Source organism: Phyllobates terribilis, unplaced genomic scaffold (assembly GCF_046119375.1).
Source record: "Phyllobates terribilis strain yellow unplaced genomic scaffold, ASM4611937v1 Scaffold_2__4_contigs__length_985480577, whole genome shotgun sequence".
NCBI lineage: Eukaryota > Metazoa > Chordata > Amphibia > Anura > Dendrobatidae > Phyllobates > Phyllobates terribilis.
In genome coordinates this window covers 465,095,844-465,122,227 of record NW_027362762.1, presented here as the reverse complement: position 1 = coordinate 465,122,227, position 26,384 = coordinate 465,095,844, and the positions used below count along the sequence as shown (strand labels likewise).

At 40.0% G+C, this 26,384-nt stretch overlaps 1 protein-coding gene across 6 annotated transcripts in view; it reads right to left on the bottom strand.

Moving 5' to 3' along the window:
* Positions 1 to 1,814: 1,814 nt before the first annotated feature.
* COL16A1 (collagen type XVI alpha 1 chain) overlaps positions 1,815 to 26,384 on the bottom strand; it is a 210,262-nt gene continuing 185,692 nt past the window's right edge. For all 6 annotated transcript variants that reach the window (XM_073665715.1, XM_073665716.1, XM_073665719.1 and 3 more), the window contains 22 exons: positions 25,936 to 25,989; positions 24,848 to 24,901; positions 23,801 to 23,854; positions 23,258 to 23,302; positions 23,122 to 23,175; positions 21,193 to 21,228; positions 20,835 to 20,897; positions 14,751 to 14,822; positions 14,393 to 14,446; positions 13,616 to 13,660; positions 12,884 to 12,928; positions 12,734 to 12,787; positions 12,600 to 12,653; positions 12,467 to 12,517; positions 12,288 to 12,377; positions 11,727 to 11,762; positions 7,468 to 7,512; positions 7,193 to 7,384; positions 6,789 to 6,855; positions 6,500 to 6,676; positions 6,219 to 6,296; positions 1,815 to 4,167 (listed from right to left, as the gene is read on the bottom strand). In XM_073665715.1, coding sequence (XP_073521816.1) covers positions 3,971 to 4,167; positions 6,219 to 6,296; positions 6,500 to 6,676; positions 6,789 to 6,855; positions 7,193 to 7,384; positions 7,468 to 7,512; positions 11,727 to 11,762; positions 12,288 to 12,377; positions 12,467 to 12,517; positions 12,600 to 12,653; positions 12,734 to 12,787; positions 12,884 to 12,928; positions 13,616 to 13,660; positions 14,393 to 14,446; positions 14,751 to 14,822; positions 20,835 to 20,897; positions 21,193 to 21,228; positions 23,122 to 23,175; positions 23,258 to 23,302; positions 23,801 to 23,854; positions 24,848 to 24,901; positions 25,936 to 25,989 — 1,617 coding nt within the window. In that variant the 3' untranslated portion in view covers positions 1,815 to 3,970. The remainder of the gene's footprint in view (positions 4,168 to 6,218; positions 6,297 to 6,499; positions 6,677 to 6,788; positions 6,856 to 7,192; positions 7,385 to 7,467; positions 7,513 to 11,726; positions 11,763 to 12,287; positions 12,378 to 12,466; positions 12,518 to 12,599; positions 12,654 to 12,733; positions 12,788 to 12,883; positions 12,929 to 13,615; positions 13,661 to 14,392; positions 14,447 to 14,750; positions 14,823 to 20,834; positions 20,898 to 21,192; positions 21,229 to 23,121; positions 23,176 to 23,257; positions 23,303 to 23,800; positions 23,855 to 24,847; positions 24,902 to 25,935; positions 25,990 to 26,384) is intronic.

Here is a 26,384-nt window from a genome sequence, read left to right as displayed (position 1 = left end):
TTGTGCAAATGAAAAATTTGTGGCAAAACCAACAGTTTTGCGGAAAAAATATATCTTTTCATTTTCACGGCTCAACGTTACAAAATTCTGTGAAGCACCTGTGGGTTCAAGGTGCTCACCACACATATAGATAAATTCCTTTATGGGTACAGTTTCCAAAATGGAAATTTTCATTTTTTCCTTCCACATTGCTTTAACTCCTGTTAATCACCTGAAGGGTTAATAAACTTCTTGAATGTGGTTTTGAGCACTTTGAGGGGTGTAGTTTTTAAAATATTGTCACTTTTGGGTATTTTCTGTCATATAGCCCCTCAAAGTCACTTCAAATGTGATGTGATCCCTAAAAATTTTTTAACAAATAAACGCAAAAAATATTGGCCTAAATTTACCACTAACATGAAGTAGAAAGTGTTGTGAAAAAACATTGTCAGAATCACTGTGATACGTTGAAACGTTCCAGAGTTCTTACCACATAGAGTGACACCGGTCAGAATTGTAAGATTTGGCCTGGTCAGGAAGTTGAAAACAGGTTCGGGGGTGAAGGGATGCGATTAATAGGATCAACCCTGCAAAGCCATCTATATCGACATGCACTTCATAGAAAGCTGAATAAAATGTTACCTTGATATCTGTTATCCAAGTTTTATTCCAGAGATGTCCACATTTTTCTTATATGTGAATAAGCTGTTAAGGTCTATGGGTAGGACATAGATCTCCCTGAGAATCTGCCTTTAGAGCTTATTTTAAATAAAAGGGACTTTACCAGTGTGAGACATGTAATGACTATCAGTCTGTTCTCCTGATCTACATATCTCACACTGGTAATGTCCCCTTTCATTTAAAATAATGCGGTAGATTCTCAGGGAGATCTATGTTTTGCCCATAGATCTTAACAGTTCTCTTACATATAAGAAAAATGTGTATTTCTCTGAAATAAGACATCGGATCACAGATATCAAGTATCACTTTATTCAGCTTCCTATGACCTGCATGCCCATATAAACAGTTTAGGAGGGTTAATCCTACTAACAGATTCCCTTTAAGACTAGTTTATGTACTTGCCTGTGCTATGGAGAGAAAATTGTGCAGTGAAGAGGGAAAAATTTGATTTATTTTCACTCTGTATGTCCATAACTAAGTCATTTAGTGAAGCAACAGCACACAGAATCTCAGCTTCCTGGATGGACTCATGTAAGAATCAAATGGAAGGGAGAGGGATATTAGTCTGCATTGTAAGGCATTTAGTAGGGTAGGGAATAATAATATTAATTTTTCAGCTTCTGTAACCACATATACATGAGACTATAATGTAATGTATTTTGTTTGGTAGTACTGGAAACACATTGACCAGTCCAGTCTGTGTCAACTACAATGTCCAAAATTACTGCCGAACCTTTAAAGCACCACTCCAACATTTTTGTTTTTTTCAGCGCCTTCAATGTTTTTCGGCATCTTGTGAGTGCTGCTTCTTACTGACTGTAAGTCATAAGCTACATCACAAGCTCTCAATACAAGTCTATGAGAGCAAGAACATGGCCAGAATGAGGCATTCATACAGATGTATTGAAAATTGACCACCGCACAACTCCATGAAACACTGGAGATGCAGGTAGATCACTTTTTGCCGGTGATGAACCAGAGCAGAGGTAAAACAGATGAAAACGCCGGAAGGTGAGGATCAGACAGGGGGCAGGGGACTTACATTTAAAGCACCACACTCCAGCGGTGCAATAAAAAAAAAACCCGCTGGAGTGGTGCTTTAAATAATTATTAACACAACTAGAAATCTGTCATAAACCACAATAGAGGCCACGTTTCAGAATAGTATAAATTATATTTGATTTTTGTAATGGAACAAGTATCTACATGACAGTTCTCTGCACAACAACGCATCTGTAGAACATTGCTGATACACAAATACCTCTTTAACAATGACATGGATTCGGAGCAGGATGTCACAATTATAGAACTTTTAGGGAATTTGTTGCCACCCATGATGTATGGACTTGAAGAAAAGTAACATAAAGGCTGGCGGAAGGAAGTAGCTATCTTTCCAGAGAAGGAACCCTTTTCCAAAAGGGCTATAAGAGGTGAACAAAAAATAAAATGACTTAATAATTGACGAGACATAGTATATGTTCATGCTTTCCTGCATATATACAGAACAAAATATGCAACAGTAATAGTATTGATACAGTACATTTTATGAGTAGATCATTTTCAGACCAAATTATGAGCTTATTTCAAATGTGCTTCTACAAAATTAATACTGGATTTAGCTAATAAAACTCTTATCTCTAAGACTGATTCCTATGTATTGTGACAATAATAAGAAATACTTAGGTAATTCAGAGTGCATAAAAAGTTTACCTAGTACTTTGAGATACCCCACAACTAACTCATTATCCACAACTATAACTTCTTAGTTTTTATGCTGGCATTATACATTCTTCTCGGTAGATCCTGCTATCATTTTTTTTGCATATTGTATTTCCAGATGCCCTGTTGCACCAATAATAGTATCAGCAGCCATAGATAGTTACTTATTGCACTTGATTCTCAGCCATGTCTTCTGCATACATGACTGTGCTGCTTCTCTGATCTGCTTTGTGCTAGATTATACTGTATATCAAGGCATTTTTGGTAACTTTGACCAAATATGTGTTATGGAGGCATTGATATTTCCCCACCCTACATGTCTTGGAATTTAGGGAAGATCTTTTAGTTTTATGACCAGCTCAAGACTAACTCTTAGTTTTTTTTAATCCTTTGTATGCACACAATTTGTTAGTATGATGAATATTGCACTTATCTCTGTGTTTTTACAGAATTTAAAAGCATGTTTGGACACAACATTATACCAGAATTTATTTTGGGGTCTACTCATTGTCATATGATTAAATGATCTAATAGAGCCTACTTATTTTTGTCATTTGAGGTAACAATTGTAAGGCAAACACGACAAGAGCAAAATGCAACTAAAAGTCCTGCATCACTGGTAATGGAATGGAAAGTGATCTATACACCTAAACATATATGAAGGCACATATTTATATAAAAAAAAACTGACCTAGTATACCCTATATAATGGGGTAATGTTGTTGAAGATCTAAACAAAATATAATTTTAATGTAATAGTAACTGCATTTAAAAGGGGAACTGAATACCCACAGCAAAAGAGTGGGAATGATGCTGCTAAAATCTACCCAATCAAATAAAATTACAATATCTTCTGGGTTCACACAATTATAATGCATTTTTCTTAATCCTTAGCCAGGATACATTTTGATTAAAAGTCCCCAAAGAATAAAGCATGGGCGTCCCAGTAAGTTTGCCATAAAAAGTAAAATGGTTAAAGGTGAAACATGACTCAAGTTTCACAGTAAAATAAACTCTCAGTTTTGGGTGGAATTTCCCTACAAGATCTATTAAGTGATCATCATACAGTTCTTATTTTGCTTCTCGTGTCAAAAACTGGGAGATTAGAAGGGTTCACATAGGCAAAGTAGTGAGCAGAACATGTAAGATAAAACTGCATGAGTAAAGAACAGTAATGGTTCTCCCTTAGTTTAAAATTCTGCATATGTAGCAGTATGTAAAACATAGGTGGGGAACATTACACTTCAGTTGTAAAGCACCTTTTTTAGGCAATGAAGTGTATTGATTTCTATCAAGAATCGAACAGCTTGATGATGTATTTTTGAGACAACATAAGGAAACAACAGAAAAGAACAAAACAAAGAATAAAAGGAAGCAGAACATAATAACCAAAATAAAAAAAAATAAGAAAAACCTATACAAGGTGCATGAACATATTTTCTCCCTTTTTTCCAGATCATCTTGATACGGAACAATATATAGAAATAAATGTATCAAAAAAAGTGCTGATGGTCACTCTGGTAAGGAAAGAACACAGCTCTTTGAACTTGATCCAGTAGACAATTATTGTGGGTCTGAGGATATTGGTATCTTATCGTCCTGGACCTTTCATGTTCTTTGGTTGGTATTCTTGCACTGACATCATGCTGTAACAGTCTGATGGATTGCATCTCCCATCTTTTCCTGTATTTCCTTTTGGCCCCTGTGGTCCTGGAATGCCAGGAATGCCTTGTTGTCCCATTGGTCCTGTTGGACCCAATTTGCCATAACCAGGTGGACCTTGTGGTCCTAAATTTGTAAGGAAAAGAGAATCATAAAAGGATACAACTGAAAATATAATCTTGAAACATAATTTATATTTTTCTTCCCAAAATGTATTTATTTTAGAAATCTATAAACAGGTGTATAGATGCCTTTACAGGAAATATGTAGTGCACATTCACTTCCAATTTATAAAGGAAACAGATGAATACATTACTTTAAATGTAATTAAAATGTATTTTTATACTATGTGAAGATGCATGGGAACTAAAAGTGATGAAGTATATTCTAGTCCAGTCACAATATTTTTTTTAGGATTGAGAACTGGACTCCATTTTGGATTTTAGCATTACTGAACTTTCAATCAATTTTGAAGCAGTTTTGCTGTGTGTTTGGACAATTTATCTAGTTGAAAAATCACAGTTTTCCTGTAATGTGCATCTGGTTTTCCCTTTACAAGTTTTCCGTGACTTGCGGCATGTTGCCATCAGTATAATACTTTATTGAGGGGATGGTGTAGTTTTTGTACTGTTATCTTTGTTATTCTATGTAACAGAGAGGGGGGGAGAAGTAGCTCTGCATCTAGTTCCTCCCTCCTTTCCCCTCCCCTCTATATGGAATCTCATCAGGAGCAACCGTCATCTCTTATATCAGTAGTGTAAAAATTTGTCTTCACTGAATATAGATTTTACCTGAGAATTGAGCAATCCAGGAGGAAAAAGAAGCAGATATCTCTGATAAGATATGTTACAAAGTTTCTTATACCCAGATGTACTATTTATAATGAAATCAGAGTAAAAACGATGGTTACTCTTTAAAAATATGGGCTTCATTTATGAATACTATCTATATAGTAATACTGTCCTTGTTGCCTATAGCAACTTATTTGAGTCCAGCTTATATTTTTTTGTACAGAATTTTAAAAATTTAAAGTTGATTTGTCATTTGTTGCAATGGGCAACAAATGCAATTTTACTGTAAGACAATTTTGATATCTGAGTCCCATATGTTAACCACTAATAAAAACAAACCTTCCCTTCCATAAAAACAAGCTTTGGGGATGCAGGAAAGCAATATCAAAAGTTCAGACTTGGTGCTATCAGACCATGGAGATGTTTTCTTTTAAGGCTTTCCTGGTGCCTTTTTACCTTTTAAACATTTTAGCCCTGTGTAGAGTAGATGATATACAAGTCTGCTTTTCTACAGTGGCATTCTCTGTGCTACTCTCCCATGTAGAGTGAATCTATCAGAACCTATGTAGGGGCAGCATATCGTCTCTACAGGTCCACACTTCTAGTAGCCAACAAAGCCAAAGTTATGTCATTTGGTGACTAGACTCCCTGACAATATATAATGGACTCCACTTCTTTTTGTCACAAGAGGTGTGGGAAAGACTTAATGCAACACAAAGGTAAGAGGGAAATGGAGCCCAGACTCTAGGGAAAGGGGGGGAGTGGAGACCTTCTAGGCTGGTCTAGTGTCACCCTGTCTCTTGGCTCTTGACTAATCGCCGCACGCGTGCCTCACCCTGTCTTTCCCTGGCGTATGGCTAAAGCTAGGGAAGGGAGAAGATGAGCACTAGTCGATCCCCACTGAACACTGAAGACAGCAAGGGAGGACAAACAAGGAGAAATTGCTTAGCTTTAGATGACTCCAGACAAGTGCACACACGTCCTTAAGCTCCAGAGAGGAAGAAGTAATGCTTTTGCTAAAGCCTTCACAAGGAGTAATGAATATCGCCGACACCTCCCTCTGGAACACAGCAGGTATTTATATACCCAGGCCAGGGTGTTAATTAACCAGAGGAAGGTAGCCGGTCCTAGAGACAGCCTCTAAGAAGATGTTTGTAATGCCAAACGTAGAGATCTCCTGCAACCAACTGCAGGGCGACTGTCTATCACTTCTGACACACCTGTGACACTTTTACCTGCCTACCCACACCCTGATAGACTGCAGTGAATGCACTATACACAGGAGCACATCAGTTACTGCAGTTTGCTTTATAGCTGAATAGCATGGATACAGTTTGTCCATAAATATAAACTTTTTATGCATGGCAAAATAAAAGTAAACAATACCTGGTGCTCCAGGTGGACCCACATCGCCCATGATGCCAATACCATTTGTGCCCTTATCTCCCTTTGGTCCTGTTTCACCTAGAAAATTAGAAAAGAATTGTGTACTACCAACCTAAAAGTTTTCTTAGCAATCTTATCTTAAAAAAAATGTAGACATTCAGCAAATCTCCAAAGATACATAATAAGCAAGAATAATATTCAGGTATTTGACTGTAAATATGTATATTTTAGATTCATACCAAATTAATATATTTATATTCCTATATACGGAATTTATATACCTCTCATTCCAGGGACTCCTGGTCTTCCCTCACGTCCAATCTGACCTGGAGATCCTGGTAAGCCTGGTGTACCTTGGCGACCTGGTGATCCATCTTTTCCAGGAGGACCTGGTCTTCCCGGCATGGCAGCCATCTCTACTGGCAATTGCATTCGTGAGGTGTAATAAGCCATCCGTTCTAGTAAAACAAGTAGAATTTCCATGAAAAGGGAGAGTTTGGCTTTTAATCCTTATCAATAATTTCCAAAGGATTTGACTTTATATCAAAATTCATGCATAACAGACCATACCATCAAAGAGTCTGATCATCTCTTGTCGAATCATTCGTTTAATTTCATCATAATTGATAGGATCTGCCTGTTAATAGAAAAGTTCACTTTACATTGTAGGAAATAAGAAGTAATGCATTAAAAAATGTTTCAATGAACAGGTACATTCAGTAGGATTCATATAAGAAATATAACTCTGATCTCCGGCCATAGAGTTACTGTATGTGTAGTAAATATTTTTTGCAGGTTTATAATAGATGACCTAGCTTAATAATAAACTGTTAATGTGCCACTGTTGTGCATGCAGCTGTGTCAATTTTGAATGTGAGTTAAGCAGCTGTACCGTACATTGCCCTAAACAAAAAATTTTTATTGACGGAGTGCTGATTAGTGAGGGTTCTGGGGTTTAACAAATTATTGCTTACCATTATTCCAGGTGATCCGGGTATTCCTGGAGGACCAGGTTGTCCAGGAGGGCCACTGGATCCTCTCTCTCCAGCAGGTCCTCTAGGCCCAACAACACCTACAGATGAACTCTTTCCATAACCATCTCCAGGTGGTCCAGGCCTTCCTCTCTCCCCTTGAGATCCTGCAGGACCTGGTGCTCCAGGTTCACCCTAAAATAAGAATGTAAGGGATGAAGAATTGAAACATGTCCAAATGAAAAGGCAGACATAATACATTTAGATTGTCTTCTGACCTTTTCTCCTGGAGTTCCCGGAATTCCAGGCTTTCCAGAGGAACCCTGTGAAGAAACAATATGATTTATGTAAGTCTAAAACAGTCATCAAATTAAAACGTTGATATACTGTGCCTTATGCAGCTGGTGGGAAGTACTTCCCAAGTATAACTTAGGCATGGTGTCATGAAGACCAAACAATATCTAGAAAATGGTGAAAAGTTGAAAACTAAAATGTATTATAAAGTTGTGTAACTTTTAATTTATAAAGGTATTGAAGTAGTATCCGTAGGATCACATTGGTGGCTCAGTCTGTTCTAAACATAAGATCATAAGTCACAAGTATACTTGTTCTTTCAAAGTTGTATCATTCTTCACTTATCACCCCCATAAATATGGCATCCTCATTCTATGTTTAGCATATTTGCTACTGGGGATGTTCTACATTATTTTCTTCATTTGGAGAATGATGGCTGTGTCTACCTGTGCAGGCAAACAGTATTTCCTCACCTTTAGAGTATATGCACATAATGTCTTTTTCATGCTGATTCCATATGAAAAAGCGCTAAAATTACAAAATGGATGAACATATGCATAGTAGTATCAAAAGCTGTGAGGCATCTAAAAGAACTGACCGGTCTATTTTTCTGGCGCCTTCCACTTGGGAGACACCATTATATTATATATGGAATGATGGAAAAAAAGTGCCAACAGTAGAGTCGCCGCAAAAGATGCCCAAAGAGAAAACAGAAAACACAGTTCTGGAAAAACACCGCTGGCATTTTCCTGAAGCATCTTCTAATTAAGAAATGATGCAGGTACATTGGCGTATGAAAGATGCCTTGTCTACATACCCTCAGCTTATAGGGTGATCATGGACTGAAAAGTCTGTTGTGCTTCTCTGCTTGCTCGCTCTGCTCTCTACCCTGCATTTAGTAAGCAGCGCTTGGCTGTCACAGCTAGAAACGAGTGCGCTGGAAGCATATCCAGGAAAGAAAAACCCTTGTAACATTACAATTATTGGTTAGCACATCCTAAGACAGGGGATGCTGATCAGGGCTACCACCCAGTTTACTGTGGAAATGCACAGAGTTGAACAAAGGAACCAGAGGCCAAAAGTATAGAAAGAAATAACAAATACGTTTTTAAGGACATATAGCATTTCTATTTGTTTCAGTAATTTGGAAGGTGCTATATCTACAGGAAGTATATTTACATATACTATAAAACATGTAAAGAGGTGTTCGGCCTTGTGATATTAATGACCTATCCTTAGAATTAGATGAACAATACAACAGAACATTATCTACTATACAACTTTTTTATATTAGAATGTGATTATGTTGTGTCTTGGTATTCAGAGGTAAAGTGAAAATATTGGAGAATTGGTAAATATTTTAAAAGTTTAGGATCAAAGAGATCAGTAATCTGCAAGTTTCTGTGAGATGTTGCGTGTTTAGTGAAAAAAAATCAATAAAAAAACAAAAAAATGTAAGAGGCAAACATTTCATATAAACTTTAGCGTGTGAGCCTAGCCTAAAGCTTGTATTCATGCTGCTTTTGTTGTACTTTTTGTCAGCATTGATTTTTTTTTTTTATTCTCAGCTGATTCAGGAACTGTGTATCTAAAAGTTGTAACAATTTATGTGCCAATATTGTTACTGTGTACAGCAATTTGTTCTGCAAATAAACCAGCCATTTGTTTGCATAGATTAAAAGCTTTACATACAATCTTCCTTTAATACGCACCTTTTCCAATTAAAGAGTAATAACGTGGCAAGAGAACAAAGGCAAGAACATAATAATAAAGAAAAAAAATTATTTTGCATGTCTCTTTGAATTTGGAGGACTCATTCAAATGTCACTGATTTTCTGCATAGCAAACGTACAGCAAGCTACAAGTAAATTGGAAGTAGAAACACCCATTCAGACATTAAAATATACCAAATCTATTGCTTTTTGCCTGAAATTTCATATATTTTTTTCTGAATTGGTGAAATTTGCTGAAAAATCAAGATGACAATTGACATTCAACAGCATGAAAGTACAAGCTCAGTTTCAAAAAAGTTGGGACACTGTAAAGAAAAACAAGAATGTAATGATTTGGAAATCTCTTATAGCCATATTTTATTCACAACAGTACATTCAACAGATATCAGAAGGTGAAAGTTAGACATTTTTAATTTCATTTGAAAAAATTAACTAATTTAGAAATTGATGGCAGAAGCACATCTTAGAAATGTTGGAGACCGGGTTAAAACAAGGCTAGAAAAGGAAGTGATTTAATGAAAAACATTCGGAGGGTCAATTTTTCAACTAAGTCACATGACGGTATAAAAAGAGCATGTTAGGCAGAGTCTCTAAGAAGCAAAGATGAACAGAGGTTCACCAATTAGTGAACAACTGTGTCTAAAAATTGTGGAGCAATTTCAGAAAACTGTTCCTCAACATAAAATTGCAAGGAGTTTGAATATCCCATCATCTACAGCACATAATATCATCAAAAGATTCAGAGATTCAGGAGAAATCCATGTGCACAATGGAAAAGGCTGACTGTCAATATTGATTGCTTGTGATGTCTGGGCCATCAGATGACTATACATTAAAACCAGGCATGATTTGCATCCACAAATGTAAGTTAAAGCTTTACCATGCAAAGAAGAAGCCACATATCAACACAATCCAGAAACACTGCTGACTTCTCTGGGCAAAAGCTCATTTAAAATGGGCTGAGGCAAAATAGAAAACTTTTCTGTGGTGAGATGAATCAAAATTTTAAATTCATTATGGAAAACTCAAAAGTTGTGTCCTGCAGATTCAGGAGTAGAGGGATCATCTAGCTTGTTAGCAGCACATAGTTCAAAACCCTGCATCTCTGATGGAGAAGGGTTTCATTAGTGCCTATGGCATGAGCAGCTTACACATCTTGAAAGATACTATCAGTTCTTAACATTATATAGAGATTTTACAACAACATATTCTCCCGTCCAGACAACATCTTTTTCAGAAAAGGCCTTGCATATTTCAACAAAACAATGCTAAACCACATACTGAATCCATCACAACAGCACGGCTTGGCAGAAGGAGAGTTCGGGTGATGAACTGGCCACTTTTGGTCCAGACCTTTGTGCAATAGAAAACATTTGAAGCATTATGAAACAGAAGAATTCTAGCAAAAAAGAACCTGTGCAGTTGAGAAGCTAGAATCCTCAGACAAGAATGGAACAACATTACTCTTCCAATACTCCAGCAATTGGTCTCCTCACTTCCCAGATGTTTACAGACTGTTGTAAAAAGAAGAGGGGATGCTGCACGATGGTAGACATGGCCTTGTCCCAACTTTTTTAAGATGAGTTGCTGCCATCAATTTCTAAATGAGTTATTTTTTTTTCAAATGAAATGAAAAAATGTGTTTTACCTCCTGATATGTGATCTATGTTCTCTTGTGAATAAAATATGGCTATATGAGATTTCCAAATGTTTGCATTCTTATTTTCTTTTCATTTTACACAGTGTCCCAACTTTTTTGGAATTGGGGTTGTACATGCAGATTTTGTTTATCTAATTAGACTATTGTTCTGTAGGCGTTTTCAGATCAGAAATTAGAATGTGGAGGGAAGAAAGATAGGTGATAAGTGTCTGCTTAAAGGGGTTGTCCAGTCCAAATTGATAAGTCTGCAGTGACTCTGTGTGACTGCAGACTTATGAATTCCCCCAGAGCACGCACTGTGCGCTGCGGGGATTTGCCGGTTTCTGACCCAAGACCGGAGGGTATGTATGTGTAATACATATTCCTGGTCAGAACCCATCCTGTGGGGGCGGCCTCAATCCATACACTTGTATGGAGCGAGGGCGCGCCCTTTAGTCGGCCACACCCACTGGACAGCCGAGTCTCTAGTTGGGGCGCGACCTCGCACAATACAAGTGTATGGAGCAAAGGCCACACCCACTGGACGGGCCCTGGCTGGGAGTATGTATAACGCATACATACTCTCTGGTCCCAGCTCAGACACCGGCGGATTCATAAGTCTGCAGTCACACAGAGTGACTGCAGACTTATCGGTTTGGACTGGCAATCCCTTTAATAGGGGTCTGACCACTAAGACCACTACAGAACAAGAGGATGGATATGGGAATTGTGTGATTATGGGTCAATACGATAACTTTCCATTATAAAGTGTAGACACACTTGGTTATTGTATCCATGTTGATACATGTACATATAATTATTACCTCATTACCTGCAAATACATTGACAAAACTTTTTAAATATCACATACCTCTTTCCCTGGTGCTCCATCTGCTCCAGTTTCTCCCTAATGGAAACAACAAAAGACTTTATATCTACTTAACATTCCCTTTATTTTGTTTATACTCTGAATGGGCAGCCATGCTCAAGCCTTAATGACCATGACTAATCATTTTTGGGTGAGGAAATGAAAAAAAGTCCCAGCAAATCCAACATCATTGTTTTATTTTATTTCTATAGGTTTATAAACCTTTATTTATTGTGAAGGTGATTATGATTACTGTTACATTGACAGTGAGTTTACTAGCACTCTTCTCTAAAGGAGATAAACTTCAGTACTCGGCAGCAGCCCCTAAACAATGTACAGAGCTGTGGTGTTCGTACCAGATGTCAGCTGATGGGTGAGAATGATGGGTGTGGGAACCCCACCAATCTCATATTGATGACCTATAGCATGGATAGGATAACTCAATAAAATGTTAATCCAGAACAACCACTTTAAATTTTTACAAATCAGATTTCTGATTGCAGAGTCACTACTGACATTGCTCACAAATTGATGGATGGTCTTTGTAATCATTGAGATACTTACAACAGAGCCAGGATGTCCTGGGGCTCCTGGTTCCCCAGGAAGACCCATCAAACCTCTTTCACCAGAGGATCCTCGTTCTCCTTTCAATCCCTAGAATGTGAAAAGTAAATAAAATATTGATGAATTATTTTCATATTTTTTTTTACAATTTCTAATGATAACACTGTTTAAGACCTTACCAGCCCTGGAGGTCCTGGGCTGCCTGGTTGCCCTGGGCTTCCTGCACTTCCCTAAAAATAAGGTTACAAATACTGTGTAATGTGGACCTCAGAAGTGTGTGTATCACCTTACAAATGATACTTGTTTACTTACTAGATGACCTGGAGGACCTGGACGTCCTTGTGGACCCATTGGACCAGGATCACCCTAAATAGAAATGTTATTTATAGCCTTTGTCACAAGAATAGATCATCTACAGTTGTAGAAAAATAAAGTTGTGAGCTTGCCTCTGCTCCTGGCCTTCCTGGACTTCCTTGAGGTCCGGCAGGCCCACAATCTCCCTGAGACAAAGATTAAGAATTGAGAATTTATTATACAATTATTGTGTTTCTAGATCGGAAGTGAGAAAGTTGGTCAATAGTGGTAAATTATTGTACCTTTGCTCCTGGCAGGCCCATGTGACCTGTTTTTCCTTTGAATCCCTAGAATAAAAATATTATGAGCTCATTTTGTCAAATATCTCATCTTTAATGCAGAATCCTTTACAAACACCCCAATCCAATAGTAAAATAAACTTCAAAATGACACCGTAATATTTCCAACTAAACTTACATATTGCACTTTAGTTGTGTTGGAATTCTCAAAAATTATGTCTAAAACTGCACAAAATGATTAATTATAAAATTATATTTAGAACTAAATTATAAAGCACAATCACTATGGATATGCTCAAATGGCAGATGTTAACAAGGATTTAGGTGTGTTTTCCAAGACAAAATATGTGTAAAATCTGCCCACTCAAAGTCTTCTGTTGTTTTAATGGGAAAATGTAATTGCCATTTATAAGGCCAAGGAATTTTTCTGCCTCCAGATATGAAATTTAAGTACCCCTCAAAAAAGCGGCCTATCAGATATTAAGTAGTTTCCGAGTAGAAATCAAGTTAGCTAACTGCAGGCTACTTCTTCTGGCTGATCTATTTGTGGCCTTACGGCAGCACAAACTGCCAATCCATAGCTGAAATCTAAATTTCTGCCTCAAATTTTTGATGAGGACACTTGCACATTTGCCTTGGATTTACGAGACACAAAGTTTATGTGAAAATAGCTGTACAGATAAGTAAATAAAGTCACCATAGCAATGTTTGTTGAATACCAATGCTTTAACTCACCGGAAGACCCTTAATTCCAGGAGAACCTGGAGGACCTGGTACTCCCTGTGAATAGAAGACAAGAAACAAATTGTAGTTATCAATAACTTCAGGTCAGAGTATGCTAACAAATCAATTAAAAGATGGCGTATCTTTACAATTTTGTAATACAGCACCTCAGACACTGTAGTTTATAATGTTGCAGGGCAATGAAAAAAGAATAAAGTTACTTCGTCCACTGTATTCGAGTGAACATATGCAGGAAACATTTCAAAATCTATGTTTCTAAGATTTGCTGGTAGCAATTACAGTGGTAGCTCTACAAAAGACCACCCTTTGAGAAAACCATCTCCTTATCCAGACCTGACAAATATTATGCATATTGGCTATCCTCTTTGAGAAGACTACCTCCATAGAAGACCACTTTTCAATGTTTGGTCGCCGTCTCAAAAAGTTTTCACTAAAATTAAATAATATAAATTATAAGAAAAAAAAGATGAAAAATGTCAGGCTTTCCCTATCTTCAAATAAAAAGATGTATGCAGGTAACATACATACCTAAGTACATGGGTGTTAAATACATTCATACATGTAACATGCAAGTCAAATAGCTTTTCTACTGGATATATTAGAGCTGACAACTGTCAATTTAACAATTGTCCACACATCAGTTATGTTGAACTTTAGGGATGAGGAAATGTTGGAAAAAAACACCACGTTGCAAACCAAGACATTGTGTCTCATTCAAAAGTATGAGTGGTACAATTCTATTTACAAACATATGACTCTAGTACATACCGTTGCACCAGGTTTCCCATCTTTTCCATCTAGACCTTCAATTCCAGGAAGTCCCTAAATAAATTATTACAGAATTAGAATAATACTATTCTAGTATATCACATGTTAAAGTGGAAGCCCCATGACAGCCATATGTCATTAATATCTAATGAATGAGGACCCCATTTCTGGGATTATCACCTATATTCAAATGTTGGTCCCCATGAGCCGCCATTCTGACTGGTGCTCTAACTGCAGTCACAAGAAAGCTGGCCGGACATGCGCATCTCTCTCCATTTAGTGATAAGAGTTCCAAATACAGCTGAGCAATTGCCACAAGATAGCCCTTTAAATTTTCTAAAAAGGAATCTGAATTTACCTGCATTCCAGGAGGCCCTGGAGGACCAGTTGGACCACTTGGTCCTTGAGAACCGTGTTGTCCCTCTGCACCCTGCCCAAAGAAAAGAATATAAGCAACACAATGATGCCATGAGTTTGAGAACTCGAAAATAAAAACCTTACAGATCAATAAAGAGGCTGTACTACTTTGTCACATGCTATAATTTGTTTAACCGATCCATCTATTATCTTTATGGGTCATTTTATTTTCATTTGTCTGCATTCATTATTGTGAAGAAATGGCAACAGACAGACCCCGCAGAATCCCACCGCTGCCACCAATGTGAAGAAATGCCACTGAGGGACCCCGTAGAATCCCACCGCTGCCACCCCTTGTGACGAATGCACACCCTGCCACCTGTTCGACGTCACAATTACGTCAGACGGAGCACGTGATACGGATCTGCCCTTTGCACTAATGTGACGTTCCGCACCCCCTCGAGAACGTGTAAGATCAGATTGGTACAGTTCTACACAGACACCCCCTGTCCACACAAGGGTACAGAAAGGCACCAGGGAGTGAGAAGAGGTGGCCCACTCAGTCACTGACATGGCACCACACTCGCTCACACCCCTGACAGGCTGAGAGGCTCCTTCACTAGCTCCAGTGAAGCAAAGCCTGGTCGGCCTGGGAGAGCTGCCACCAGTTTCTATTAGATATAACAAACTTATATCGGCCTAGAAACCAGCCAGGTAGCATGTTCATGGACCCAACAATGGACGTGAGAGTTCGTGGATCGAGATAAAAGAACAGCCCAGGGTTAAATTATATATTTAATCCCGTAAGGGCACACTAGACGTTGCACTATATACATAAGGGTTATACATACACAATGGTTACAGTTACAAACTCAATAGTAAGGGTACAAAAGATATAAAGCAGTTATTACGAGTCAGTTACCGGTCAGACGGACGTCCTGGCTTTCGGGGAAGGGCTATCACATGGGAGGCTTGTGGGCCCTCTCTTGGTTGACGGACTCCTTCCACACGATGTAACGTCAAGGCCTCCCCAAGAAAAAAGTCACTGGGCTCTAGCTGCAGGGACCTTTAAACTCACTGGATCACTCCCACTACTGCCCCCTGGTTGAGTCCAAGTCTCCACCCCTGGTCTAAACTCCCAAAAACTACAATGGGCTATACCTCCTTAATGTACGGTCCTAGAGGGCCGGTTCTGGTGTCATCGGACCCAGCTGGGCCCCTGCTATGCGTGGATACCAAGCACAGGGATCCTAGGGGCCCCCGCAAGGCTGTGTCGGGTATCTCCCTTTCCCTACACGCTGGACTGTGCTGAAAACTAGGGTGACATTCCCCGTTCTTTTGGGTTTCCAAAAATCTAGTTGGTTTATCACTGGGATGTATCGTATTCCCATACCTCGGTGTTGAATTATAGTATTTTACACAAAAGACTGCATGGCCTGGGGGAGGGGGTCATCATGTGCCACTCACAGCTGCTGTGAGGTCCATCTCTCCCTGCCTCTCGGCCCCCTCCCTTGCAAGCTGAAGTGTCGAATTACACTGTACATTAGAGTTCTCTATAATCACCGCCAAACAGTGCACAGTGATTGACATACGATTATCTTGAATATTCTTCACGTCTCCCCCCTTTAGAGGGCGGTAGGGGGCAACACCACCGCCCATCCGCAACTTCCCCTTGTCGGGATAAGCAGTCGGCATTGCCATGTTCGCGGCCCCTTTTGTGGTGAATGGTGAAGTGGTACTGCTGGAGCTCGAGACTCCAGCGTAGCAACCTCTCATTCGTTCCGGATACCGTCCGTACAAGTATGGCTGCAGACGCTGCAGTGCCCACACAATTGCCAGACATTCCTTGTCAATCGTGGAATAGGCCTCCTCCCTCGGCAGGAGCTTCCGGCTCAGGTACAAAACGGGGTGTTCATGGCCCGTAGTGTCGACCTGGCTGAGCACAGCACCGAGGCCAAAGTCACTGGCGTTGGGTCTGCACTACAAACGGCCACAAGCTGCCTGTAGTACCGGGGAGCTGGAAAGGGCGGTCTTCAGCGCCCGGAAGGCCGTCTCACAGTCGTTTGTCCAATCGATTGAGGAGGGCAGCTTCTTCTTGGTGAGGTCCGTCATGGGCTTCGCCAGGCTACTTATAGTGATGAACCTCCTATAGTACTCGGCGATGCCCAGGAAGGACATCACCTGTTTTTTGGTCCTGGGGGTGGGCCAGGATGCAATGGCATCCACCTTTCCAGGCTCTAGCTTCAGAGCTCCCCCACCTACCCGGTGTCCCAGGTAGTTGACCTCACTTAATGGTCAAGCCTGCCCGTTGGATCCGCCCGAGCACCTGCGCCAGATGCTCTTGGTGATCCTCCCTGGTGGGACTGAAGATGGCAATGTCATCCAGGTACATAGCCGCATACACTTCGAGTCCCTTGAGCAGCGTGTTGACCATCCGTTGAAAAGTGGCAGGGGCATTCTTCATGACGAATGGCATCACCGTGGACTCTTACAGTCCGAATGGGGTGATAAAGGCAGAGCGTTCCCGTGCCTCGGGGGTCAGGGGAATCTGCCAATATCAGATACATGATGGTCAGGTACTTGGCCCCGGCCAACTGATCGAGCAGGTCATCGATGCACGGCATTGGGTACGCATCGGTAACCGTGGCAGCATTGAGCCCCCTGTAGTCCATGCAGAACCGGGTTGTCCTTCTTTAGGACGAGGACCACAGGCAACGCCCAAGCGCTGCTGGAGGGTTGGATGACCCCCAGCTTCAGCATCTCATCAATCTCTTGGCACATGTGCCGCTGTACCTCCAGGGAGACCCGATATGCCGAACGCCAGATTGGGGGGTGATCCCCGGTGTCCACATGATGGACGGCCTACTCTATCCTTCCGGGCTTGTTGCTGAACACATCCCGGAAGGGGTGTAGGGTTGCCCACAGCTGGGACCATTGGTCCAAAAACAGCTGGTGCCAAATCTCCACGTCCTTGATGGTCCCACTCGCCCTAGCCTGGGCGAGCATGTCCGGGAGGGTCTCCGCCTCTCCCTCCTCTGGCAGGTTGCACACGGGGAGGGCACAGGCCTCCCGCTCATGATGTGCCTTCATCGTGTTTACGTGGAATGCCTTCCCTGGGCGTGGTCCAGGGTGATCAGGCACGTTACGGCATTGAGCTGCTGGTGCACGAGGTACGGGCCTTCCCAGGCCACCTGAAGCTTGTCCTGGGGTACTGGTACTAGTACACACACCTTTTGACCCACCTGGTAGGTCCTCTCACAAGCATTCTGGTCGTACCATCGCTTCTGATCAGCCTGGGCTCACGTCATATTGTTGTGCACAAGCTGCGCCAAGGCCTGCATTTTGTCACGGAAGCGCACAACATTCAATGACCGACACTCCAGGGGTGGCTAAGTCCCCTTCCCAGACCTCCTTTACCAGTCCCAGGGGGCCCCGCGCACACCGGCCGTAGAGGAGCTAAAAGGGGGAGAACCCTGTTGAGGCCCGTGGAACCTCCCAGTAGGCAAACAGCAGGTGTGGAAGGTACCGCTCCCAGTCACGCCCATGGGAGTGACCAACATCTTAAGCATCTGCTTCAGGGTGCCATTGAATCGTTCGCACAGGCCATTGGTCTGTGGGTGGTATGGGCTGGTCACCAAATGTTTCACCTGTACTTGCTCACAGAGGGATTCCATCAGCTGCGACATGAACTAGGTCCCCCGGTCGGTGAGCATTTCTTGGGGAAAACCCACTCGAGAGAAAATCTCCAGTAAAGCAGTGGCCACCTTGTTGGCCCAAATGGACCAGGTGGCATAGTCTACTACCGTCAGTATGAAGCATTTCCAGGAGCAGCTGGGAGTGGCCATCGGGCCAACCAAATCCACAACTACCCTCCTGAAAGGCTCTTCAATGATGAAGAATGATGAAGTGCTGAAAGCTAGGGTGACATTCCCCGTTCTTTTGGGTTTCCAAAAATCTAGTTGGTTTATCACTGGGATGTATCGTATTCCCATAACTCAGTGTTCAATTATAGTATTTTACACAAAAGACCGCATGGCCTGGGGAAGGGGTCGTCCTGTGCCACTCACAGCTGCTGTGAGGTCTGTCACTCCCTGCCTCTCGGCCCCCTCCCTTGCAAGCTGAAGTGTCGAATTACACTGTACATTGGAGTTCTCTATAATCACCGCCAAACAGTGCACCGTGATTGACATGGGATTATCTTGAATATTCTTCACAATTATGTATTCAATAGTTTTTTTAAAAGGGTTGCCTCCCCCACCTAAGAATCTTAGGCTCCATTGGGGCTGGCTGTCAGTCAGGTCAGGTCCAGTCAGGTCCAGGGGTGCGGTTTCAGTCACGGGGGCGGCTCCGGTGCGGGGTCAGTCACCACTCTAAGTATACAGAGTATACAGAGCAGTGACTGTAACCGTGCCCCCGGACCTGACTGAGACAGGCTCTGTATTGGCTGTCAGTCAGGACCAGGGGCGCAGTTACAGCCGTGACTGAAACCCGAATGCTGCCAGGATAATAAAGTTCAATTTATCCCCAGAGCGTTCGGCTGCATGCAGGCGCCGGGCAGTATAATAATTCTATTAACCTGCAGATTAACTCAATATCTGCAGGTTAATAGCGTTTTATCTGGTGACAGGTTCCCTTTGTGTAGGGGTTGTCTCTGAGATTAAAAGCCTTATTCAGATGTCTGTAAATCACATATGTGTTCCATCCATGATTTTGACAGATAGTTCAAGTGCCCATTAAAGATTATGGTAATAATCACATATTGATATTTTTTTTTGCTGACCATGTGTACCCAAAAAAATCATAGAGACATGTCTGTTTTTGATCCAAGTCTGAGAGCAGAATTACCAATACAGTCCTATGGGCAAAGGAAAATTCACTAACAGTGCACATTGCCATCAATTTGCATTGTGTTTGCTGTCCATTTTTAACATTGCAATGTATAGGAGAAGCTTTGCAATTTATTTTATCAAACAAGAAAATCACTTATGACACACTGATGTTAAATACTGAAACCCTGACCGAACACAAGCGTGTTTGTACAATGAAAAAAATCATGGACGTTTGAATGAGGCCTTATACTTTGGTAAGCTGCATATTCACTCTAGATCAGGGCTCTCAAACATACGGCCCACGGTACGCATGCAGCCCCTAAAGCTACGTTCTGCAGCATCGAAGGCAAGAGGCATAACTATTACTAGGCCTGAGGAAGTAGAAAGGGGCTCATCGATGCCAGAGTCTGTTTCAGCTGGATGTGCATCCTCTGAAGAACATTCAGCTAAAATGTATTGTGGCCCGGAGAGCCACTGACTCTCTACATCGCAATATATGGCATCTGTGTGATGCTCCTGTTAGCAAATATTCTTAACATATAACAATATTGGATGATATACAACTATTACTGGTATCTGGTTGCTTCTATACTGCCAACATACTCAGCAGCAATGTACAGAGACTATTACCAGATAGATCTGTGTTCCATAGACCACCATTTTTGCAGTACCCGAGTCTATGGTAAAATGCAGAAGGCTGCCATTTCCTATACAGCGCTGGGGTCATTGGGTTAAAATACTACCAATCCTTCCTTTATCTCTCCATAGACATACTGAGAAGGAATTTAGATTGTGGGCCTCACTGGAACAGTAATGGTGACTGCTGTAAAGAAGAGTATGTAAAGGTACTCGGCACTCTAGTGGAAAAATACACATGGCGACTACAGCCGCTTTTTACTAGTGCTATCCTTACTCGTCTATACAGCACTCCGTGTTTGACAAAGGTCCATATTTTGGGACTGAAACATTGCCACTGTATCTTTTGGATTGCCTCATAATAAAACTTGCACATATATGTACTGGAGTACCAAGAACCTTTATATACTCCTTAATGGAGGGGAAAACTTCTCAAGCACTCCCCTTCTTGAACGAGTGCCGTATACCCACAACATGGATGCTGTCTGTAAAGCGCTGTGGAATTAATGGTGCTATACAAGGGAGAAAAAAAAATATACAGCAAAATAAGGTATATCAGCTATGTCAATGTATAATACAAAATCTTATCGGAAAAGTGTTCCTATCTGGACAAAATTTACCTTCTCGGCAGGAGGTCCAGGTGGTCCTGTTGGACCTAATTTTCCTGGAAATCCAGGGGGTCCCTGCAATTAGACTTTTGTCATATTTCATTATGTCATTTTCACACAAGCCCATATTTTTATTGAATCCAAATTTTGCCTGGGTGCCCAGTCAGACAAATGATATACTACAGATCAAATAGTTTTATCAAATAATAAGAAGCAAATAAAAAAAATGTATATATGTAATATTTCACTGGGCAATGTTTTTACCACCATAAGTTCTTGTAAATGAGCACCCAAATCCACTGTTCACTGTATATTCAAACAATTACAAAAAAAAATAATATAAAAAAAACCTTTATCCTTTGTTACTTACCTGAAGCCCAGGTTGTCCAGGTGGTCCTGGAAAACCCTGTGGTTAGAAACAAAGAAAAAATGCAGTAGATTGCTTATCCATACATTATATTTAGAGTATGGTCCAAGACTTTTGAGTTAATCCTTGCACCCTACCATTCACAAAAAACTCAGTGTACATGTTATCAATACTTATGTATTATATCTTATAAGGGTCGAACCCAACTCGCAAAAATCTATATTGAATTTATGTTTATCAATGATGAGATTGTGTGGTTGGCAACTTAGTAAAGTCAAATCTGAAGGCAACTGTAATGCTCTAAATACTCAGGCAAATGTGTAACTGTGTTCTGTGAGCTTGGCCAAAGATATTAGTGGGTTCGCCACAATTAGAAAAGTTTATGCCAGGGGACTATAACCCTTTAGGTCATCATCAGGGGTGTAACAATCGTGGTCGCAGAGGGCACAAATGCAACAGTGCCTGTGCGGGAGGGGAGCCCACTGACACCAATTTCACCTGGTTGTACGTCCTCAGACAGACATTCAGGTGAAATGTATTGTGGGGCACAAAGACGCCAATTAGAGGCTGGCAGCAGATGTCAGATTGATAGTGATGCGTGGCACATGGCTGTGATGTTATGTACCGACACGCCAAAGTCAGCTGTAGACTACAGAAGAGGATGCTGCATGGCGTGGGAGCAGAGGAAGGTGAATAAAATCATTTGTTTCTTTTTAAAATGTGTTGGAGAAGAACAGAAGTGGACATTATACCAGGATGGACATTATACCAGGATTGGTGGCATTATACCAGGAAGGAGCCCTGGATAAGGGAAAATATTATAGCGTGGGGCCCAGGATGGGGGAGATTATTACAAGAAGAAGCCAGGGCAGAAGACATTATCACTTGGGGGGTGAACACGTATGTCTTCATAGGATCTAGAAGCTACAAGGACCCATACATGTGACCAACATGCAGGTGGGTGCCCAAGTCGAAACTTTGCATCGGGGCCCATTGGATTCTAGGTATGGCACTGGTCATCATTTAATTACAAAGTAAACTGGCCTAGAGCGAAATAGAAGTGATCAGTCATTTTAGCTAATTAGTATGCTAGGGGACTATGTTAATTGATGATGATGCTTGATAAAAAAAGCACAAATTTGATAGGCATATGTAATACAAAACAAGAAAATAGGTTAAGATGAAGATACGAGATTGTAGATTGTGTTACTGAAATATCAAACATAGAATACTAACGTAAATCGGACTTCAATTGGAGAAAAGATGTTAATTACCTCATAGTAAATGGGGTAAATCAGAAAAAAAATAACTTTTTTTTTTTTAAAGTGATCAAGGTCTGCATATTAGTTACATTAAACAGTGCATGCATTGAGACCTGAACATTTCCAAATTTATGTTTATCTTGTCACAAATAGTGCACTGCAAGTGTAAAGAAAAGGTGTAACAGACTCTACAATGCAAATTGTCTCTTCAGAGAGGAAGAGGACTAGAACTCTAGTGCCAACTATAGGAAGTAGCAATCCAAAAATTCAATATCGACCCTCTAGCGAGCCTTGTCACATGACTTAGCATAAAAGCCAGAACCAGAATCTCAATTTGCAGGCACTGTGTTTCGGGGGAATGTCCCTCGTCAGTACAAAGTATAAGATCTGGTTTGGCTTAGAGGGTTGATATAGACTTTTAGGATTGCTACTTCCTATAGGTGACACTAGAGTTCTAGTCCTCTTCCTCTCTGAAGAGACAATTTGCATATTTCCCAGAGGAGCATTGAGGCTTAAAAGTCTCCACACCTTGACATGCTTAACATGTCACTCTCCGCAAGGAGAAACATTACCCCTTGGATCCCAGACTCTACAATGATATCTGAGTCTTCTGTTAATGAAAAATAGGGGGTGAGGTGGTACACCCTCATTCAATGTAGCAGCTACTCACCTGATCACCTTTCTCTCCCAAGCTTCCTGAAGATCCTCTTTCTCCTCTTGGTCCCTAAAAACATATATTACAACTATGTCACATATCTGATAATTATAAGCAAGCACTTGAAATAAAAGTTGAAATAAGATCTTACCGCTGGTCCAGTAGGGCCAGTAATACCAGGAATTCCAGGAGGACCCTTATGTTTAAAAAGAAAAGGTGATAATTGTAAATATGGAATATTTTTCAACATTCTGTAAAAAAAAATCATAAAAGATTAATAGAAATCGACTAAGAAAACAGATAAAAGTAGTTAATGAGATGTTCGGGTACATTGTTTGATTTAGATTAGTCATAAAGATTCTTAGAAAAAAAAAAATACTTCCAAAAAGGGATGCAACTGTATGCTAACGGCATACTTGTTTTGATAGACCATCAAACAAATCTGTCAAAAAATCAGTTGTCTTGCAGTTGACATCCATTTCACAGTTCCAGGGAAAGTAAAACTATTTTGGCTTTTTTTGTTTTACTTGTGTTAATTACTATAGAGATGTAGTCCCATATACCGTATGTCCAGATTTCTTTTTCATCAAGATGTATAATGTGTTAATTGAGCCTTATAAATATGAATTTTAGAAAGATTTTGTCTGTAAATATGAACAAATCAGTCCAGCAACACCATATTATGTTGACTTACTGACTCTCCTTTTTCTCCTGTTGGTCCAGTGTATCCTCGTTCCCCTTTACTACCCTGAAAAGTAAAAGTTCAGTGCATTTAACATTACAACATTCAAAAGAAAGTATCACATGAGAATATTTTCACGCTTTGTTGAACTATAGTATTAAGCAAAATCTAACCCTACAATTTACATATGAATGTAAGCATGTTAGAACACAGTGATGACTTTTGGCCTGGGTGGGTCTGCAGGGCAGGTAAGTTAAGGATTCTCATGAATCCTTTCCACCCTCATTTTGGCTATGCCTGCCAGACATTATCTGATTCAACAGGGAGAAGATGGGTTTTCTGTTGATTTCTATAGGAAGTGGAATTTAATTATAACATTCTAAATTAATACTCTACTGTCCAAACTATAAATTTATAGAACATGCTCCTACAGAATTTAATAATGGCTGAAAGTGTAGATAGATTTAAACTACTGGAATTATTGGTGTATGCTGCTTGGTTTTTGTCTTTCTTTGTATGAAGTGGAGTTTTGTAAGTATAAACTAATAAACAGTAGTTCTTCAAAGCTATTTCCACCTACAACCAACCTTGTATGTTATATGACTATAACAACAGGAACACTTTTAGAAGAAATTGTGTCTAAACTTCATATCATTAAAGCCACTCTGTGGTATAGGGCACTTTATTAGCCTACTGTGCTCACTTACAATCAGAAGAATTCAAATAAATGGTCAAAGCATTGATATCAAATTTTACAAATACTGTGGTGTGAAAAAGTATTTCACACAGGGCCCTGTAGGTTTGGATTTCTTTTTCCCTTAATAATAAAGACATTCATTTAAAAACAGTATTATTTGTTTACTTGAGTTATCTTTGTCTAATATATTTAAATTTGTTTTGTGATCTGAAACATTTAGGTGTGACAAACATGCAAAAGAATAAACAATCAGGAAGGGGGCAAACACTTTTTCACACCACTGTATATCTGCAAGGCCAAGTGCTACTGCTTTACAGGCTTACAGGTTAGTTATGTTTTCCTGCTATAAAATATGTACTTACTGGAAGTCCTGGGGCACCCAAAGTTCCCGGGTATCCAGGAAGACCAGGGGGTCCCTAAAACAGAAGAAGGAAAATATACATGTGTTTGAGTGTGTCTTAAAGAACAGAAGTTTGATTTTGATTATCAAGATTACAGAAGCTGATACACTGGCGGACACAGACAGAAAAGAGCCCTTTGCAAGAACAGTATATGGGCCCTTTGCAATCCAGTAGCTCATCATAATGCAAAATTCCACCTGCTTTGAAGATGGAAGTGGGCCCCTGACCTTTTGGGCTGCACAGGTTGCACTAATGATATGTCCACCCCTAATCTGATAAGCAAAGCATAGTCTCATAAATAAAAGTAAGAATATAGTCACTTTGAAGAATCTTGATAACAAATAGGGAGGCGTCAAAAAATGTTTATTTCACTTACAGAACTGTAGTTTACACCAGCATCAAATGGATCAAGTTGACATTTCTGGTGACCAGAATTAGTAAAATTCCATTCAGCTTCATAGTGACTTAAAAGGATTATAATAAATGTTACCGTTTTTTGGCTTATTACCACAGTAATCTGAATTAATGATGCCAGTAAACTACTATTTTGCAAGTAAAAATAAAATGCACATAAAACTAAGTATTTCAGTGTTTGCAGTATTTAAGTAACGCTCATATAAGACTTATTCAAGCAGTGCGTCCCTTGCAAAATTCAAACAGTAAAAATGTTTTATTACTTTAATTAGGTTCAGAGTTTTGGAGAAGCTATTTTGCATAAGCATAATCATTAATGGTCTGCTGTGTGAAATGTGAAAGAATGGCTACCTACGAGAATAGGACCATCATTCCCCACTGAAATGGCAGACTAGGAGATCACATTTCATACTGATATGAAACCTCTTTTTTCTGTCTTTTCTCTTATTTTTAAATGACTGATCTTTTACATGGGTGCTTTTGTGGTTGCAGCAGTATTTGCAAAATACAATCAGGTGTGAAACCTACAGAGAGAAAAATGATATTGGATAGTTTTGCACCTCTTATGTGTTTTGCACCTGCCCCTGGTTTGGACTTTTAAACACTGCCATGTGATAGTGGCCTTAAAGTCTTACCTGCTCTCCTTTATCTCCATGGGATCCGGGTGATCCTCTTTCCCCTTGCATACCCTTGAAAAATAAAATAAAAATAAAACAGATATTATCAATTTTTGTTAAAAAATTTGCCACAGGAATAAACCCCAGACATTACTGTTAATCTGGAGTTTATTTCCTAGTGTTTGGCAAATTAATACTCACCTTTTTTCATGGTTGGCAGAGAGTAGTATATCCTGGAAATTGTATTTTTAGTATCTTAATTGTTGTCACTTGCTTACAATTATAAAAGACTGTAATCAAGTGTGGATCCCTTCATATAATTTTTTTTTTCTTTTACAAGCTACGCAACATATTTCCAGTGGAAGTTTTAGCAATATTTTCCAGTGGAGGAATTTCTGTAATTGATCTAGCTATATACTGTGTCAAACATAATATTAACATCAAGCTAATTATTGGTTAAAGAGGTG